Source organism: Phasianus colchicus, chromosome 28 (assembly GCF_987193195.1).
Source record: "Phasianus colchicus chromosome 28, bPhaCol1.hap1.1, whole genome shotgun sequence".
Taxonomy (NCBI): Eukaryota; Metazoa; Chordata; class Aves; order Galliformes; family Phasianidae; genus Phasianus; species Phasianus colchicus.
The window spans coordinates 1,963,209-1,979,622 of NC_143463.1; the positions used below are offsets into that span (position 1 = coordinate 1,963,209).

Below are 16,414 nucleotides of genomic sequence, written 5' to 3' on the forward strand. Positions count from 1 at the left end.
GTATCGATGGCAGCGGTGTTACACAACCGGGGCAGCCCTGAGGGTGGTCTCTCGGAGAACACGGAGCTTCTCCCAGCGCTTTCTCTCTCCTCGATGTCAGCCCCGTAAGCTAATTAAGCAAAAAGATAATTAGCCAGTTTTCCAGGCAGGACAGCGTGTCAGTCACACTGCTCAGTGTGCTCTCTGGGAAAAGCCAGCATCAGTGCTAGAAACTCAAATGGCTGCTGTAGCAACGCCAGCAGCTGATAACTCGTGCTGTCACGGGGAAGGGGCAGACACAGCCCCCCCGAGGCCGGGCAGTCCCTGCTGCACCCACTGCTGTCCCCATGGATGGGGCAGGGAAACAGCATGCTGCAGGCTTGGGAGAGCTCTGTTTCACTGCAGATGGAAACGGAGCCGCGGCGTCCTGCGGGGCTGATGAGGAGGAAGAAACGGCAGCGAAGGACTCGCGGTGTGGAGATGGAGAGCGATGTTCCGCCGCAGCCCTGCTTGGATCCTCTCTTTGCTGGTCCACGACGGAGCGCCCCGGGCTGCGCGCTGTGCCGCGCCTGACCTCGGGCGCCGCGCTCCTCCCCGCCCGCAGGGGGCGCTGGTGAGCCCCGTGCACTCCCCGGTGCCGGCCGGCGCATGCGCAACTGGGCCGGGGACGCCGAGAGGGGCGGGGCTCGCCCACACCCCGGCACGGTCCCACTGCGGCCAGGGCCGCGCCCCGCGGTGCCCGGCACAGCGCTGCTGACAGAGGCGGAGGCACGCTCGTGGCCTTGGGGAGCGCCCCGAGTACATTCTCCGGCTCGTTCCCGCGGTGGCCGCGTCGTTTTTGCTGCGGGTTCTGAGCGGGGACTGCGTGGAGCCCGGCTGCGGCCCTTGGAGGACCTCACCGCCCGACCATAGAGCTGCCGGCAGCAGGGTGCTAGAGAGGCACGTCTGCGCACGCGCACGCGCAGGCTCCTCCCCCCGGCCGGCGCTGCCCTATAAAAGGGGGGCGGTTGACGTCAGCGTTCTCTTCCGCCCGCTCTGCGCTCGCCAGCGAGACAGGGCCGCCGCCGCCGCCGCCGCCGCCATTGCTGTACCCCCCCGCCCCGGAGAATCCACCTCCATCCGCCACCATGGTGAGGCCCCGCGTCCCGCCGCCGTTCGAGGGGAGCTGAGCGGGTCCTGCGCGGGCCGCGCGGGCGGGGATGTCCGCTCCGGGAGGGCTGCGGGGCTTCCGCTGCGGGGCGAGGCCTGGCGCTGCGGCCCGGGCCGCTGTGAGGGGAGAGGGGTGGGGCCGGGGCCGGGGCCTGGTGCGGCCGTGGGGCGTCGGTAACCCGGAGCTCCGCGGCGGCCGGCGGTGCGGCGTTGCGGTGCGGCTGCCGGAGCGCTTACGTAACGCTGCAGCTCCGCGGTGCGGGGCTCCCCTGAGCGGGGGGTGAGGATGGAGGGCGGCCCGCTGCACGCGCGGCGCTGTCAGTGCGGCGCGGCCTTGAGGACGCGTTGCTGGCTGCCGTGCCGCAGGCCCGGCCCTCTCTGCGGTGCCCTCGCCGCTTTTGCAGCTTGCTGTTTTGTGAGGTTAAACCTGACAGTGCCACGTATGAAGAAATGGAGCTGGTCTGTTACGTAGCGCGTCTTCCTTTCCTCCCTCCTTCTTTTTTTTCCAAGGTGAACTTCACAGTAGATCAGATACGGGCCATCATGGACAAAAAGGCCAACATCAGGAACATGTCGGTGATCGCCCACGTTGATCACGGCAAGTCCACCCTGACTGATTCTCTGGTATGCAAAGCTGGAATCATCGCCTCTGCCCGCGCGGGGGAGACCCGTTTCACTGACACCAGGAAGGACGAGCAGGAACGGTGCATCACCATCAAATCTACGTGAGTGCTGCTCCTAAGGGCGCCCTCGTGTTCCCAATGACCTCGGGAGTGCTTTGAATCCTACCCTGGTTTCACCTTGAGATGAAGATGATCACATCAGCCTTTCTCTTGTCTTGTTGTTCAAAAGCTTAGTGTTTTTTTCCCTTGTGTGGATTGCTTGCATGAAGGAGCACGTATTGATTGCCCTGTGGTGAGTCACTGAGCGTTACCTTGATGGCTGCTGGGACGTTGACGTGCTCCTGCAGTGTGACTTTTGGCCTCTTGTTTTGGCACCAGCTGTGTGTGATGGAGCTGGTGGCTGTGAGTCCCGCAGTGTGGAGGCTGCCTGGTGAGCAGCTGTCCTCCTTGGGAGCATCGCTGCCTGTGGGTCTGACTGCTGGAGGACACCTGAGGAGGAGGGATCAGAAGGGGTTTGGGCCGGTGGGAAAAGCAGAAATATGAAGCTGAGAGGAGGTGTGCCCTTTTTAGCACTTCATGTTGTCGGAAGAGGTTATGATTTCAGAGAAGCATGAGAAGCAGAAGATTTTGTGGACGCTCCTGAGCATCTTCCCCACCCGCCTCTCAGGATCATGTTCCTTGATAGGGGAGGTTTAGGTTGGATATTAGGAGGAAGTTTTTCACCCAGAGGGTGGTGAGGCACTGGAACTGGTTGCTCAAGTAGGTTGTGGATGCCCCATCCCTGCAGGCATTCAAGGCCAGGCTGGATGTGGCTCTGGACAGCCTGGTCTGCTGGTTGGTGACCTGCACACAGCAGGGGGTTGGAACTGATGAGCACTGTGGGCCTTTTCAGGACCACAGGAAATCTTGAAGGCTGGATGCAGCTGTCTAGAAATAAATAATAAAGGATAAAAGGATGTTTCCAACTGTATTTGCTCTAGAGTGCTGTGAAGGGGTAAACGAGTGGGTGATACTAACAGCTCTTCTTCCATTTCAGAGCTATTTCTCTGTTCTACGAGCTCTCTGAAAACGATCTGGCGTTCATCAAGCAGAGCAAGGATGGTTCTGGTTTCTTGATCAACCTGATCGACTCCCCTGGGCACGTGGATTTCTCTTCAGAGGTCACTGCTGCTCTGCGGGTCACTGATGGTGCCCTGGTTGTTGTCGACTGCGTCTCTGGTGAGATTTTTGCAGCCATGTGTAACTGCAGCCTGCCTCAGGCTGATCTGAAGGGGAGGAGAACTAATTTTCCTGTGTTGGCCAGGTGTGTGTGTGCAGACAGAAACTGTGCTGCGTCAGGCCATTGCCGAGAGGATCAAACCTGTCCTGATGATGAACAAGATGGACCGGGCGCTGCTGGAGCTGCAGCTGGATCCTGAGGAGCTGTACCAGACCTTCCAGCGGATCGTGGAGAACGTCAACGTCATCATCTCCACCTATGGGGAAGGAGAAAGCGGCCCTATGGGAAATATCATGGTAGGTGAATGGCTGCGAGTGCTGCTTTCAGGATGAACCCCTTCAGCGGGAGGGAGCAGCTATGTTTGGTAGCAGTGCTTTCTTCCTTCCGAGGGAGGAGTGAGGCTGGGGTAGTGGAGGCACTCACCCAATGAAGAATATGAGCACAAGTGTGTTTTCTGTCTGGTGAGGGTGTCCTCTTGGCAGGACTTTCCTTGCTCACCTGACACAGGGTGCAGTTCCAGGGCTGCCTTCTGAGGCTGGAGGGCACTTGGTGATGTTGATCCCTTCGCTCCCTGCTGGACTCTGAGCTGTGTGCAGGGCTGTTCAGCTGCAGGTTCTGAGGAAGCCTTTGTGTTTTGTTCCTGTTGAGGAACAAACAAATTGTACATTTTTTGACTGATATTCCCTTAAGGATCACAGTCTGACTTGCAGACAGATCTAAGCAGATACTGAGCTGGATGAAGTGAAGAAAAAGGATCCAGTTTTGGGTTACGGAGCTAAAATGGGGTGTGTGGACCAGGCAGTCTCTCTGGCACGTGCTGTCACAGAAATGCTCAGTGCATCTGTAGCTCTGAAGCCCCACCTTCAGGCTCTTGGTGGAGGCCTGCAGTGTGTTTGGTTTGCCTGGGCTGAGTGCTGTAGCCTTCCACAGCTGATCCTCTGTAACCCACTGTCCTCTTCCCTTACAGATCGATCCTGTGCTTGGTACAGTTGGCTTTGGTTCTGGCCTGCATGGCTGGGCTTTCACTTTGAAACAGTTTGCTGAAATGTACGTTGCAAAGTTTGCTGCTAAGGGTGATGCCCAGATGAATCCATCTGAGCGTGCCAAGAAAGTGGAAGACATGATGAAGAAGCTGTGGGGAGACAGGTGAGTAACTGTGGCTGTTGGTTCCAATCCCACACCAGCTCTGTGTGCCCCTCGCCTGGCAGTGCAGACATTCAGGCTCAGTGAGTCGGTCCTTGTGCTGAGCTAATCAAGATATAAAAAAGCCACCACACTTTTACCCCTGAGCTGAATGTTGATATTTGTTTGGCTTATTTTTTCTGCAGATACTTTGATCCTGCTACTGGCAAGTTCAGCAAATCTGCTACTGGCCCTGATGGAAAGAAACTGCCTAGGACCTTCTGCCAGCTCATCCTTGATCCCATCTTCAAGGTGTGTTCCTTGCTGATGCCCTAAGCTCAGTTTGTTCTGCTGCAGTGCATGATGATGGAAAATTTCTTCACTTTGACCTGACTTGTTTGATTGAAGAAATTTGAGTATCTGACATGAGCTGAGCTCGTTGTGTGCAGCAGGGGGGCTGGTGGTAGCTGTGGGAAGGCAGGTCTGTGCCCGGGAGTCCATGTGGATTCAGCACAGGTTCTCCTTAGAGATGCTGCTGCTCTCAGACTGGGTCCTGAAAGGCATTCCTAACTGCTGCTGCTCTCGCAGGTGTTTGATGCAATCATGACCTTCAAGAAAGAGGAGGCAGCTAAACTGATTGAGAAACTTGACATCAAGCTTGACAGTGAAGATAAGGACAAGGAGGGCAAACCCCTGCTGAAGGTGAGATTGGTCTGAATCCTCCATGAGAAGGGATGAGGAGTTGGGCTGATCCAACTGTATGAATTTGCTCTGCAGCTGCAAACCCTGCTTGGGTAGGAAGGTGCTGCTGGTCACTTAGAGGGGAGCGAGGAAGGCAGGGCTGACTGCTGGGCTCTGAGCTGCCTGCCTGCTCTCACCCTCTGCTCTCTGCTCAGGCTGTGATGAGGCGGTGGCTGCCTGCCGGAGATGCCCTGCTCCAGATGATCACCATTCACCTGCCTTCTCCTGTCACAGCCCAGAAGTACCGCTGTGAGCTGCTCTATGAGGGGCCCCCTGATGATGAGGCTGCCATAGGTATGCGAGGCTGCTGCTTTGCTGCCAGGGATCTCTTTGCAGAAGTGTTCAGTGGTCTAAAATACCTGGAACTATCTTGTTCTCCAAAGCCCACAGCTTAGTAGCTTTTGTAATTCTTGAGCCTGTAGCTTTTCTAGTGTGGATCAAACAGGCTTACCAGCGAGCGCTTGACTCGGGAGTGCTGAGCTTGCTAAGTAACTGGAGAGCAGCCAGGGCGTGTGGTGGCGGCTCAGGCTGAGCCTGTATTCATTTAAAAGATCTCTGGGCAATCTGATCTTCCTCTCTGTTGGGCTGGCCAGCTGTCAGAGCGGAGGGGGGCACTGCTGGGCACAGGTCTGGTAATGAGGGGATGGGAGAAGCAGGCAGGTCTGCTGAGTACCAGAGGTATTCCTCAATGAAATCTGTTTCCTTCTTCTCAGGTATTAAGAACTGTGATCCCAAGGGCCCCCTGATGATGTACATTTCTAAAATGGTGCCAACCTCCGACAAGGGCCGTTTCTATGCTTTTGGTCGTGTTTTCTCTGGTCTCGTATCAACTGGCTTGAAGGTCAGAATCATGGGGCCCAACTACACGCCTGGCAAGAAGGAGGATCTGTACCTGAAGCCAATCCAAAGGTTGGTCCTGGCTGGATGCAGTACGAGGGCAGCTGTCATTTCTGTCTGTGTCTCTCGGGTCCGTCCTTATCTCTGAGGCCATGAAACAGCCTTCTCTTCCTGCAGGACCATCCTCATGATGGGCCGCTACGTTGAACCCATTGAGGACGTGCCTTGTGGAAACATTGTGGGTCTGGTTGGCGTTGATCAGTTCCTGGTGAAGACTGGAACCATCACCACCTTCGAGCACGCCCACAACATGCGGGTGATGAAGTTCAGTGTCAGCCCTGTGGTGCGAGTGGCCGTGGAAGCCAAGAACCCTGCAGACCTGCCCAAGCTGGTGGAGGGGCTGAAACGCCTTGCCAAGTCTGACCCTATGGTGCAGGTGAGCATGTAGGAAATCCCAGTCCTGCTCACACTGTCACACGCTGTGGGGCTTTTAGTTGTGATTGCATCAGGAGAGCTGGCAGAAGTGGCTTGAGTTGATTATTAATTCCAGCCCTCCCAGAATGGGAAGGAATAGAGCATTCCTCCTCGAGGCTGACTCATCCCCAGAACAGCAGAAAGACTTTCTAAAACAGTTCTATGAGTCAAGGCAGAAAATCAGACACCATCAGGCAAACGCTGGTGTTTCACATGCAGGAGCTTTCATTGCATTTCAGCCAGAAGTCCCACCTGCTGTATTAATGTGGTTTTTTTTCCTTTTTTTTTTTTTCCCAGTGCATCATTGAGGAGTCTGGAGAGCACATCATTGCTGGTGCAGGGGAGCTGCACTTGGAAATCTGCCTGAAGGACCTGGAGGAGGACCACGCTTGCATTCCTATCAAGGTACAGCTGCTGTGTGCAGGCTGAGGGGCTGTGAAGCAGTGTGGTTTGGCACCAACACACAGCTTGAGCAGCAGGGGCTGCTGTTGAACCTGCAGCAGTAACAGCTCTGTGCTGGCAGCCTTTCTGCTGCTGGGGAGCTGCAGGTTGGTGGCTCACAGCTCTTCCCTGCTGCGCTGTTTGTCGCTGCAGAAATCAGATCCCGTCGTGTCTTACCGTGAGACGGTCAGCGAGGAATCCAATGTGATGTGCCTTTCCAAGTCCCCCAACAAACACAACAGGCTGTACATGAAGGCCCGGCCCTTCCCAGACGGTTTGGCTGAAGACATCGACAAGGGCGAGGTCTCTGCTCGCCAGGAGCTGAAGCAGAGAGCTCGTTACCTGGCTGAGAAGTACGAGTGGGACGTCACCGAAGCCAGGAAGATCTGGTGCTTTGGTCCTGACGGCACCGGGCCCAACATCCTGACTGACATCACCAAGGGAGTGCAGTACCTGAATGAGATCAAGGACAGCGTGGTGGCTGGCTTCCAGTGGGCCACTAAGGAGGTAGGGGTGGTGTGTGTGAGCCGGGCTGTCAGGGAGCAGCGTGGTGCCTTTGGCGTGAGCTTGGGGAGCTGGTGTTGAGACTGGTGGGCAGTTCCAGTGCTGCCTGCAGCCTTGACTCAGAGGGGGGAGGAGCAGAATTACCATCTGGCCCCAGTGCTGCCTCACAGCCTGCCTTTGCTTACCCAGGGCGTCCTGTGTGAGGAGAACATGCGCGGCGTCCGCTTTGATGTGCACGATGTGACCCTGCACGCTGATGCCATCCACCGTGGGGGTGGGCAGATCATCCCCACTGCCAGGAGGTGCCTGTATGCCTGCGTGCTCACCGCCCAGCCCAGGCTTATGGAGCCCATCTACCTTGTGGAAATCCAGGTAAGGAAAACCCTCTCTCTCCACCTGAGGAGAATGGAGGTGGGCAGTTTGCAGTTCCTCACTCCTCTGTCCCACAGTGCCCAGAGCAGGTGGTTGGTGGCATCTACAGTGTGCTGAACAGGAAGCGTGGCCACGTCTTTGAGGAGTCCCAGGTTGCTGGCACCCCCATGTTCGTGGTCAAGGCCTACCTGCCTGTCAACGAGTCCTTTGGTAAGTGTGTGCTGCAGCTCATCCTGCTCGGGATGGACTCCATTCATGTCCTGTGGTTTAAGGTCTGGAGGCGCAGTGGGACGTGGGCTGTTGATGGGGGTGGAGGGAAGGGCTGTAGGTTCATGGGAAGGCTGCTGGAGCTGAGCTGACCCCACATCTATTGGGCTGCAGCTGTGATTCCCCTTCCAACTCAACTCTCCTCTCTTCCCCTCCAGGTTTCACAGCTGACCTGAGGTCCAACACAGGCGGCCAGGCTTTCCCCCAGTGCGTGTTTGACCACTGGCAGATCCTGCCTGGGGATCCCTTCGACAGCACCAGCCGCCCCTTCCAGGTGGTGGCTGAGACCCGCAAACGTAAGGGGCTGAAGGAGGGCATCCCAGCCCTGGACAACTTCCTGGACAAATTGTAAAGGCTGCACCCCCAACATCACTGTCACTGGTGTGGGACTCAGACAAACTAACTAGCATAACAGCGGGCAAATGGTAGACTGCAGTGACCATCTCTTTGCATTGTACTTAATCAGTTTCATAGCGATTGGAGACTTTCAACAAAAAAACAAAACAAAACAAAAAGGAAACAAAAAAAAGCATTGATATTCAGCCTTATAGGTTTCTGTGTTGCACATGACTCATCTGGGGCCCTACTCGGTGCCATTGTAATGAAGCATTTCCACTCGATGCAACTAGAGTTGCCTGATTCCATATTTATTTGACTTGAGCTGAGGAGCATCTCTGCTTTGTTTTGCTGACGGGGGGGAGAGGAGAGGCTGAGGGGTGCAGGGGCTGCTCCCCCCTTTCTTGGGGAGGGGCTGATGGTGCCCAGCGTTGGGGAGGGGGGGCTGTTCTGGTTGGGCAGAAACTCGAAGGCAGGGAGATCTTGTGCAGTGTGATTGTCATCATGAGCATCAACCAATGTATTAGTGCCACTGGAAATAATAAATTTGATATGGTGATGAAGATCTGGCCGTGCTCCTCCTCGCTTTGCTGCGCCATGCGTGGGGCTGAGCCTGAGGTGTACATTGTGGCTGCCGCCGGGCCCTTGCGTCATCCCCGGCCTCCAGCAGCGGGGTGGAGGGCTGCGGGAGCTCAAAGCTGCGGGAGCTCAAAGCTGCGGGGTTCAGAGCGGACGGAAGAGACCCGCGGTGCGGGGCCGCCAGGAGGCGCCGCCGGGATTCGAACCCGCGTCCCGCAGCTCCGGGGCGAGGCCGGGCAGCAGGGCGGGGTCACCCCGCGCGGCCTCATCCGCGCATTCCAGCATGACGTCACTACGAGGAGCCAATGACGGCGCGCGGGGGGCGGGACGTCGGCGGCACAGCGGCCAATAGCGGCGGCGGAGGGGCGGGGCCGGCAGCAGTGCTGGAATGCGGCGGCGGCGGTGCGGGCGGGGGCGGCTCAGGTGCGGCGGCGCGGGGCGATGCGGGGCGGGGGGCGGCGCGGGGCTCGGCGCGGGGCTCAGCCGCGAATCCCGCTCCGCAGGGGCTGAACCGAGCCGAGGGGAAGCCGCGGGGCCGCGGCCATGTCCACCTTCCGGCAGGAGAGCGTGGAGGACTTCTACGAGATGGGGGAAGAGCTGGGCAGGTGAGCGGGGCGCGGCGGGCCGGGGGCGAAGCTCCGGCGGGAGGAGAGCGGGCGGAAAGCGGCGCCGGTGGCGCTGAATCGCCGTCCTCCGGTGCCCCCAGCCGGGCCCGCGGTCGTGGGGCGCGTCCCGCTCCGCTTTGGGGTTTTGCGGTGCCGCTCCGCTGCGGTTTGGGGACGGCGCGGCGCTGCGGTCCTTATATGGCTCCGCATGGGACAGAGGGACGGACGGACGGACGGACGTCAGCGGGGAGGGGCCGGGAGGGGCGGCGGTGCGGGGCTGCGGAGCTGCGTCCTCCTCCGCGGTGCTGCGGGGCTTCGGGAGCAGCGGGGATGAGCGGCCCCGACCCCACGGCAGAGAAATGGGGACGGGAGGGACGGACAGCCCCAGCCGTTGGGATGGGTTGGTCCCGGCCCTATGCACAGAGGTTGGGCTCACAGACGAGCAGGGCTGTGGGGTTGTGCGGTGGGACAGCTGAGCACTGGGAGGAACGGATTCCCGTCCCACGTCCCGTTCTGCAGGGTTGGGACGCACGCCGAGCTCGTGGGGCAGCCCTGTGGGCTCTGCTATAGGGGCTGCTCTGCCCCATCCCCACGCTGGGGGGATGTTGGCTGCATCCGAGAGAACCCCGCTTCCCACCGGGTGTTGGGATCTGTGCCTTCTTCTCCCATTGCCCCAGCGATGCTGGAGGCTCTCAGGTTCTTTCCTCCCACAGCGGCCAATTTGCCATCGTGAGGAAGTGCCGGGAGAGGAAAACAGGCCTGGAATACGCAGCCAAATTCATCAAAAAGCGACGGCTGTCATCGAGCCGCCGGGGGGTGAGCAGGGAGGAGATCGAGAGGGAGGTGGACATCCTGAGGGAGATCCAGCACCCCAACATCATCACCCTGCACGACATCTTCGAGAACAAGACGGACGTGGTGCTGATCCTGGAGCTGGTGTCGGGCGGGGAGCTCTTCGACTTCCTGGCGGAGAAGGAATCGCTGACGGAGGAGGAGGCCACGCAGTTCCTCAAGCAGATCCTGGACGGGGTGCATTACCTGCACTCCAAGCGCATCGCACACTTTGACTTGAAGGTGGGGGTCTGGGGTGGGGGTGGGAGCTGTAGGGGTCGGGTGGGGTCGTTGGGTGGTCAGCTGTTGGTTAACCATTGGTCTTTTTGGCCACTGGGACGCTCTGCAGGCTTGTGGGTGTCCATTGGTCATCTCTTGGTCAACCGTTGGTCATTTGGGACACTGCTGGCCTTCGTGGTTGCTGGGATGCCCCGCTGGCTTGTGGTCGACCTGTGGCCAACTGTTGGTCAACCATTGGTCAACCGTTGGCCTTTGTGGCTGCTGGGGCACACATCTTGGTTTGTGGTCAACCATTGGCCAACTGTTGGTCAACCATTGGTCAACCGTTGGGCTTCGTGGCTGCTGAGGCACACATGTTGTCTCGTGGTCAACCATTGGCCAACTGTTGGTCAACCACTGGTCAACTGGGACAGCACTGGGTTTCATGGCTGCTGGGGCACAGATCTTGGTTTGTGGTCAAGCTTTTGCCAACTGTTGGTCAACCATTGGTCAACCGTTGGCCTTCGTGGCTGCTGGGGCACAGATCTTGGTTTGTGGTCAACCATTGGTCAACTGTTGGTCAACCACTGGTCAACTGGGACAGCACTGGCCTTTGTGGCCTCTGGGGCACACTGACTCCTGGTCAACCTGTGGCCAGCCAATGGTCATCCAAGACACCGTTGGCCTTTTTGGCCACAGGAGGACACTGCTGACTTGTGGTCAACCATTGGTCTTTGTGGCCACTGTGGCACACTGCTGGCTTGTGGAACACCTCATGTTCAGCGTTGGGTGAAGCACTGATCATCCCTCCCCCCTCCTCCACAGCCGGAGAACATCATGCTGCTGGACAAGAACGTGCCCAACCCTCGCATCAAACTCATCGACTTCGGGATCGCCCACAAGATCGAAGCTGGGAATGAGTTCAAGAACATTTTTGGGACCCCGGAGTTTGTGGGTGAGACACAGTTTTGGGGGGTGGGTGGTTCTCTGGGCTCAGAAATGTTGGCCTCATCCTGCAGAGTTGCCCCTGGGTGGGTGATCTCCCTGTGGGGCTGTGGGGCAGAGCCGGGTGCCCCACGTGTCCATACAGTGGGGATGGGTGCCTTCATGGGGACAGATAATTTTATTTTTCCCCCCAAAATGAGTCTGTTTTCTCCCTTCTTCCTTCCTAAAGCACCAGAAATTGTGAACTATGAGCCACTGGGGCTGGAGGCTGACATGTGGTGAGTGAGCCCCAGTGGGGGGTGAGGACTTTTCCCTATGTGCCATGTTGGGGGGATGCTGTGAGGCTCTGACCTCCTCTCTTCCCTTCCAGGAGCATTGGGGTCATCACTTACATCCTGTGAGTAGCGGGGCTGGGGGTGGGGGAAGCTGCAGGGGATGGGAATGTGGGGCTGAGCATCCCCCCATTGCTGCAGGCTGAGCGGGGCCTCCCCCTTCCTGGGGGAAACGAAGCAGGAGACCCTCACCAACATCTCCGCCGTCAACTATGACTTTGATGAGGAATACTTCAGCAGCACCAGCGAGCTGGCCAAGGACTTCATCCGCCGCCTGCTGGTCAAGGACCCCAAGTGAGGGTTGGGGTGTGGGTGGCAGGGGCTGACGTGGGACTGGCTGTGCCCCACATGGGTGTGGGGTGGGTTTCTGTGGGGTCGCTGCAGCGGATGGAAGGGAGGGAATGGGGTTGTGAGGAAGTGGTGGATTGAGGGCTGACCCTGCATGGCCCCCCTGATTTTGTGCCCCTCTGATCCCATCCCCTGATCCTGTCCCCTCTCCTCCTGTTCCCCCCCCAACCCCCAACCCCATCCCCCACCGTCCCACCCCACTGCTGTTGCAGGAAGCGGATGACCATAGCTCAGAGCCTGGAGCACCCCTGGATCAAGGTATGGGGTTTCCAGGTGATGGTGTGGGGCCTGTGGGACAAATGGGGGCTTGGGGGAGTGGGGTGGGCTGTGGCCCCACAGCCGTGTGGGTTTGTTGTGGCACTGGAACAGCACTCAGATCTGTGGTTTGAGTCTCATGATGTCCCGTGGTCAGCAGTGGGGCTCAGCGATGCGGTGGGGTCGGGCTGTCCCACCCCACAGCGCTGCCCCATCCCTGGAGGCAGTGGGGGTGGCTGGGTACTCTGGGTGCTCTGATGTACCAAGGGGCACCCAGCTGTGGTGAGGGTTGGAATGGGGAGATCTTCGGAGTCCCTCCAACCCAACTGAACCCAACCCAATCCACCTCAACCCAACGCAACTCAACCCAAACAACTCAACCCAACCCACCTCATCTCAACCCAACCCAACTCAACCCAACTCAACCCAACCCACCTCAATGCACCTCAATTGAACCCAAACCAACTCAATTCAATCCAACCGAACCCAACTCAACCCACCTCAATCCAACCCAACCCAACTCAACCCACCTCAATTCAATCCAACCCAACTCAACCCACCTCAATTCAATCCAACCCAACTCAACCCAACCCAACTCAATGCACCTCAACTGAACCCAAACCAACTCAATTCAACCCAACCCAACTCAACCCACCTCAACCCAATCCACCTCCATGCACCTCAACTGAACCCAACCCAACTCAACTCAACCCACCTCAACTGAACCCAATCCAACTCAACCCACTTCAACTCAACCCATTTCAACCCAACCCAACTCAGTGCACCTCAACTGAACCCAAACCAACTCAACTCAACCCAACCCAACTCAACCCAACCCACCTTAATGCACCTCAACTGAACCCAAACCAACTCAATTCAACTCAACCCAACTCAACCCACCTCAACCCAACCCAACTCAACCTACCTCAACCCAATCCACCTCTATGCACCTCAACTCAACCCAAACCAACTCAGTTCAACCCACCTCAACCCAACCCAACCCATTCTGTGCTCCTGTCCCTGTGAGTCCCTCCTGGTGCCTTCGGTGCTCCTCCCACCCCATAGGGTCAATCCGGCCCCACTGCGCTGCCCCGTCCCACGTCCCACCTCCTCCCCACAGGTGATCAAGAGGAGGAACGTCCGCAATGAGGACAGTGGGAAGAAGGCAGAGCAGCGACGGCGGCTGAAGACGACGCGGCTGAAGGAATACACCATCAAGTCTCACTCCAGCATGCCGCCCAACAACACCTACATCAACTTCGAACGCTTCTCCAAAGTGATGGAGGAGGTGGCGGCGGCGGAGGAGACCCTCCGTGAGATCCAGAGGAACAAGAAATCCTTCCGGGAGGACATCGAGGCTCTGCTGTCCATCTACGAGGAAAAGGAATCGTGGTACAAAGAGGAGAATGAAAGCATCGGCCGCGACCTGCGGCAGATCCGGCAGGAGCTGCTCCGAGCTGAGTCCGCCCGGCAGCGGGCGCAGGAGGAGAGCAGGAATGTGATGCAGGCGGCCGGGGGGCTGCGCCGGCGCTACCGGAGGTTGGAGAAGCGTTACGGAGCCCTGGCTGAGCAGGTGGCATCCGAGGTTCGCTTCGTGCAGGAGCTGCTCTGGTCCATCGAGAGGGAGAAGCTGCAGAGCGGCGGGGAGGATGGCAGCATCCGCTGAGGTGGTGGGGATGGGGGGAGGAGGGGGGATGTGGGGTGGGGGCTGTGGGGATGGGGAGCGTGGGGCTGTGGGGTGGGGCTGTGGGTGGCAGTGGGGTTGGGGAATGTGGGGCGACGGGGCAGGGCAGCAGCCCTATGGTAAGCAGTGGGATTGGGGAACGTGTGGGGCTGTGGGGCAGGACAGCGGCCCTATGGTTTGCAGTGGGGATGGGAAACATGGTTTATGGGGCAGGACAACAGCCCTTTGGTTAGCACTGGGACTGGGGAACGTGTGGGGCTGTGGGGCAGGACAGCAGCCCCATGGCTGGCTGTGGAGTCAAGGGGCCACACTGTGGGGCAGGTGGGGGTCCTGTGGTTGGGTAGGGGGGTTGGGGGGACATGGGGCTGTGGAGCTGTGGGTGGCAGTGGGGTTGGGGAATGTGGGGCTGTGGGGCTGTGGGGCAGGACAGCGCCCCTATGGTTAGCAGTGGGGATGGGAAACATGTGGAGCTTGGGGCAGGACAACAGCCCCATGGCTGGCTGTGGGGTCAAGGGACCACACTGGGGCAGGATGGGGGTCCTATGGTTGGATAAAGGGGTTGGGGGGACATGGGGCTGTGGGGCTGTGGGTGGCAGTGGGGTTGGGGAATGTGGGGCTGTGGGGCAGGACAGCGGCCCTATGATTAGCAGTGGGATTTGGGAACGTGTGGGGCTGTGGGGCAGGGCAGCAGCACTATGGCTAAGCTATGGGGTCAAGGGGCCACACTGGGGAAGGATGGGGGTCCTATGGTTGGATAAAGGGGTTGGGGGGACATGTGGGGCTATGGGGTGGGACAGTGGGGCTGTGGGTGGCAGTGGGGTTGGGGAATGTGGGGCTATGGGGCAGGGCAGCAGCACTATGGCTAGGCTACAGGGTCAAGGGGCCACACTGTGGGGCAGGATGGGGGTCCTGTGGTTGGGTAGGGGGGTTGGGGGGATATGTGGGGCTGTGGGGATGGGGAGCGTGGGGCTATGGGGTAGGACAGTGGGGCTGTGGGTGGCAATGGGGTTGGGGAATGTGGGACTATGGGGCATGAGAGCTGCCCTATGGTTAGCAGTGGGGATGGGGAACGTGTGGGGCTGTGGGGCAGGACAGCAGCCCCATGGCTGGCTGTGGGGTCAAGGGGCCACACTGGGGCAAGATGGGGGTCCTATGGTTGGGTAAAGGGGTTGGGGGAACACATGGGGTGGTGGGGTGGGAGCAGTGGCCTCAGGGAACATATGGGGCTGTGGGTTGGGATTGGCAACCCTATTGTTAGGCCTTGGGGTCAGGGGGGCACGCTGTGGGGTGGGAGCAGCCCCATGGTTTGGCAGTGGGGTCGGGGACCACGTGGGGTTGGACAGCGGCCCTATGGCTCAGCTTTGTGTGCCCTCAGTGTCGGTGTGGGGCCAGAGCTCAGTGTGCTGTTGTCCCCAATAGAGCCCCTGGTTGTCCCCAGTGTCTGTGGGGTTTTCCCCCTGACTCCACGGCCGCACACCCCTTTCCTTGGGCTCCTCTGGGGGTCCTGTGCCATCTGTGGGGCTCCACTCCCTCAGTGGGGCAGACATCTCACATCCCTCAGGGTCGCACCCCTATGGAGGAGGAATGGGACCAAAGCACTGTTCCTACATGGCCCCAAACCCCAGCCTGACCCCAGAGTGGCCGTGCTTGGGGGGAGGCTTGGAAGTGCCCCCCAAGGCCGCCCCACACGTCCCATCTGCCCCACGGTGCTTCCTCCCAGCTGGGTGCAGCTCTGAGTCCCTTTTAATAAAATAAAGCTTTCTGTCCTCATAACCCCTCTGTGTGGGGATGGGGGATGTGGGGGGGTCACAGCTGTGCCCCCCCCGAGGTGGGTTTGGGGTGCAAGGGAGTGGGGGGGGAGAGGGATTTGGGCATTCTTATGGCTGGGAGTGAGCGCCCTGCGGGGGTCTGGGGGTTTGGAGGAGGTCATGGGAATGGGACGGGGTTTGGGGGGGGTCTTTGGGGGGAGATTGTGGGAATGGGGAGGTCTGTAGGGTTTGGGGGTGGTCTGTGGGGGGAGATGATGGGAATGGGAGGCGTCTGTGGGAGGTCTTGGGAATGGAGAGGTCTGATGGATCGGGGAGAGGTCATGGGAACGGGGTGGGGGATCTGGGGGAGGTTTTGGGGTCCAAATCTGGGCCCATTTGGCCACATATAAACCTCAACCATGGGACTTGGTGTGGGGAGTGAGGAGGATGCGACCGTGCCATGGGGTTGAGTTATGGGGCTGTGCCATAGGTCATTCATTCCATAGGGCCATTCCATGGGGCTGTGCCATAGGCCATTCCATAGGGCCGTTCCATGGGGCCGTGCCCTAAGTCATTCTGTAGGGCCGTTCCATGGGGCCGTGCCACGTGCCCATTGACGTGCTGTGGGGTGTCAGGTTCATCCCAACCTGTGGGGCACGTGGCTGGGTGATAATTTTAGGGCTGGGGGGGGGAGGTGGCAACGTGACTGCTGTGCTGGCAGTGTCCCCATAGCGGGGCAATGTGGGATGATCCCTTCCCACCCCCCTCGCAGGGGTCCATGGGGGGCAGAGGGCTGACCCCATT

The 16,414-nt window shown here is 59.1% G+C and overlaps 2 protein-coding genes and 1 non-coding gene across 4 annotated transcripts; all 3 read left to right on the plus strand.

The window, feature by feature from the left end:
- Positions 1-950: 950 nt before the first annotated feature.
- EEF2 (eukaryotic translation elongation factor 2) lies at positions 951-8,627 on the plus strand. Its single transcript, XM_031604648.2, has 15 exons — positions 951-1,109; positions 1,639-1,853; positions 2,788-2,969; positions 3,055-3,266; positions 3,938-4,116; positions 4,299-4,404; positions 4,681-4,794; positions 4,989-5,127; positions 5,547-5,742; positions 5,848-6,106; positions 6,442-6,549; positions 6,739-7,092; positions 7,279-7,461; positions 7,539-7,671; positions 7,887-8,627. The coding sequence occupies exons 1-15, from the start codon at positions 1,107-1,109 to the stop codon at positions 8,078-8,080; spliced, it is 2,577 nt and encodes an 858-aa protein (XP_031460508.1). The 5' UTR covers positions 951-1,106; the 3' UTR covers positions 8,081-8,627.
- Positions 4,450-4,518, plus strand: LOC116236208 (small nucleolar RNA SNORD37). Its single transcript, XR_004168509.2, has one exon. It is a non-coding gene; the product is annotated as a small nucleolar RNA SNORD37 (small nucleolar RNA).
- A 369-nt stretch (positions 8,628-8,996) lies between the features above and the next one.
- On the plus strand, positions 8,997-15,635 carry DAPK3 (death associated protein kinase 3). Of its 2 annotated transcripts, XM_031604644.2 has the most exons (10): positions 8,997-9,066; positions 9,147-9,248; positions 9,962-10,322; positions 11,124-11,253; positions 11,473-11,521; positions 11,614-11,640; positions 11,717-11,869; positions 12,136-12,181; positions 13,299-13,845; positions 15,424-15,635. In XM_031604644.2, the coding sequence occupies exons 2-9, from the start codon at positions 9,187-9,189 to the stop codon at positions 13,842-13,844; spliced, it is 1,374 nt and encodes a 457-aa protein (XP_031460504.1). In that variant the 5' UTR covers positions 8,997-9,066; positions 9,147-9,186; the 3' UTR covers position 13,845; positions 15,424-15,635. The 2 variants fall into 2 exon arrangements, with proteins under 2 accessions (XP_031460504.1, XP_089982376.1); XM_090126250.1 differs by lacking the exon at positions 8,997-9,066 and having other exon boundaries at positions 9,090-9,248.
- The last annotated feature ends 779 nt before the right edge of the window (positions 15,636-16,414 follow it).

Bases quoted from the DNA above. Each gene is read 5' to 3' on its own strand.
- DAPK3 (XM_031604644.2), top strand. From the start codon at position 9,187: ATGTCCACCTTCCGGCAGGAGAGCGTGGAGGACTTCTACGAGATGGGG. The intron at 11,522-11,613 runs GTGAGTGAGCCC...CTTCCCTTCCAG, and splicing joins GGGCTGGAGGCTGACATGTG to GAGCATTGGGGTCATCACTT. The intron at 11,641-11,716 runs GTGAGTAGCGGG...CCATTGCTGCAG, and splicing joins GGGGTCATCACTTACATCCT to GCTGAGCGGGGCCTCCCCCT.
- EEF2 (XM_031604648.2), top strand. The intron at 4,117-4,298 runs GTGAGTAACTGT...TTTTTTCTGCAG, and splicing joins AAGAAGCTGTGGGGAGACAG to ATACTTTGATCCTGCTACTG. The intron at 6,550-6,738 runs GTACAGCTGCTG...TTGTCGCTGCAG, and splicing joins ACGCTTGCATTCCTATCAAG to AAATCAGATCCCGTCGTGTC.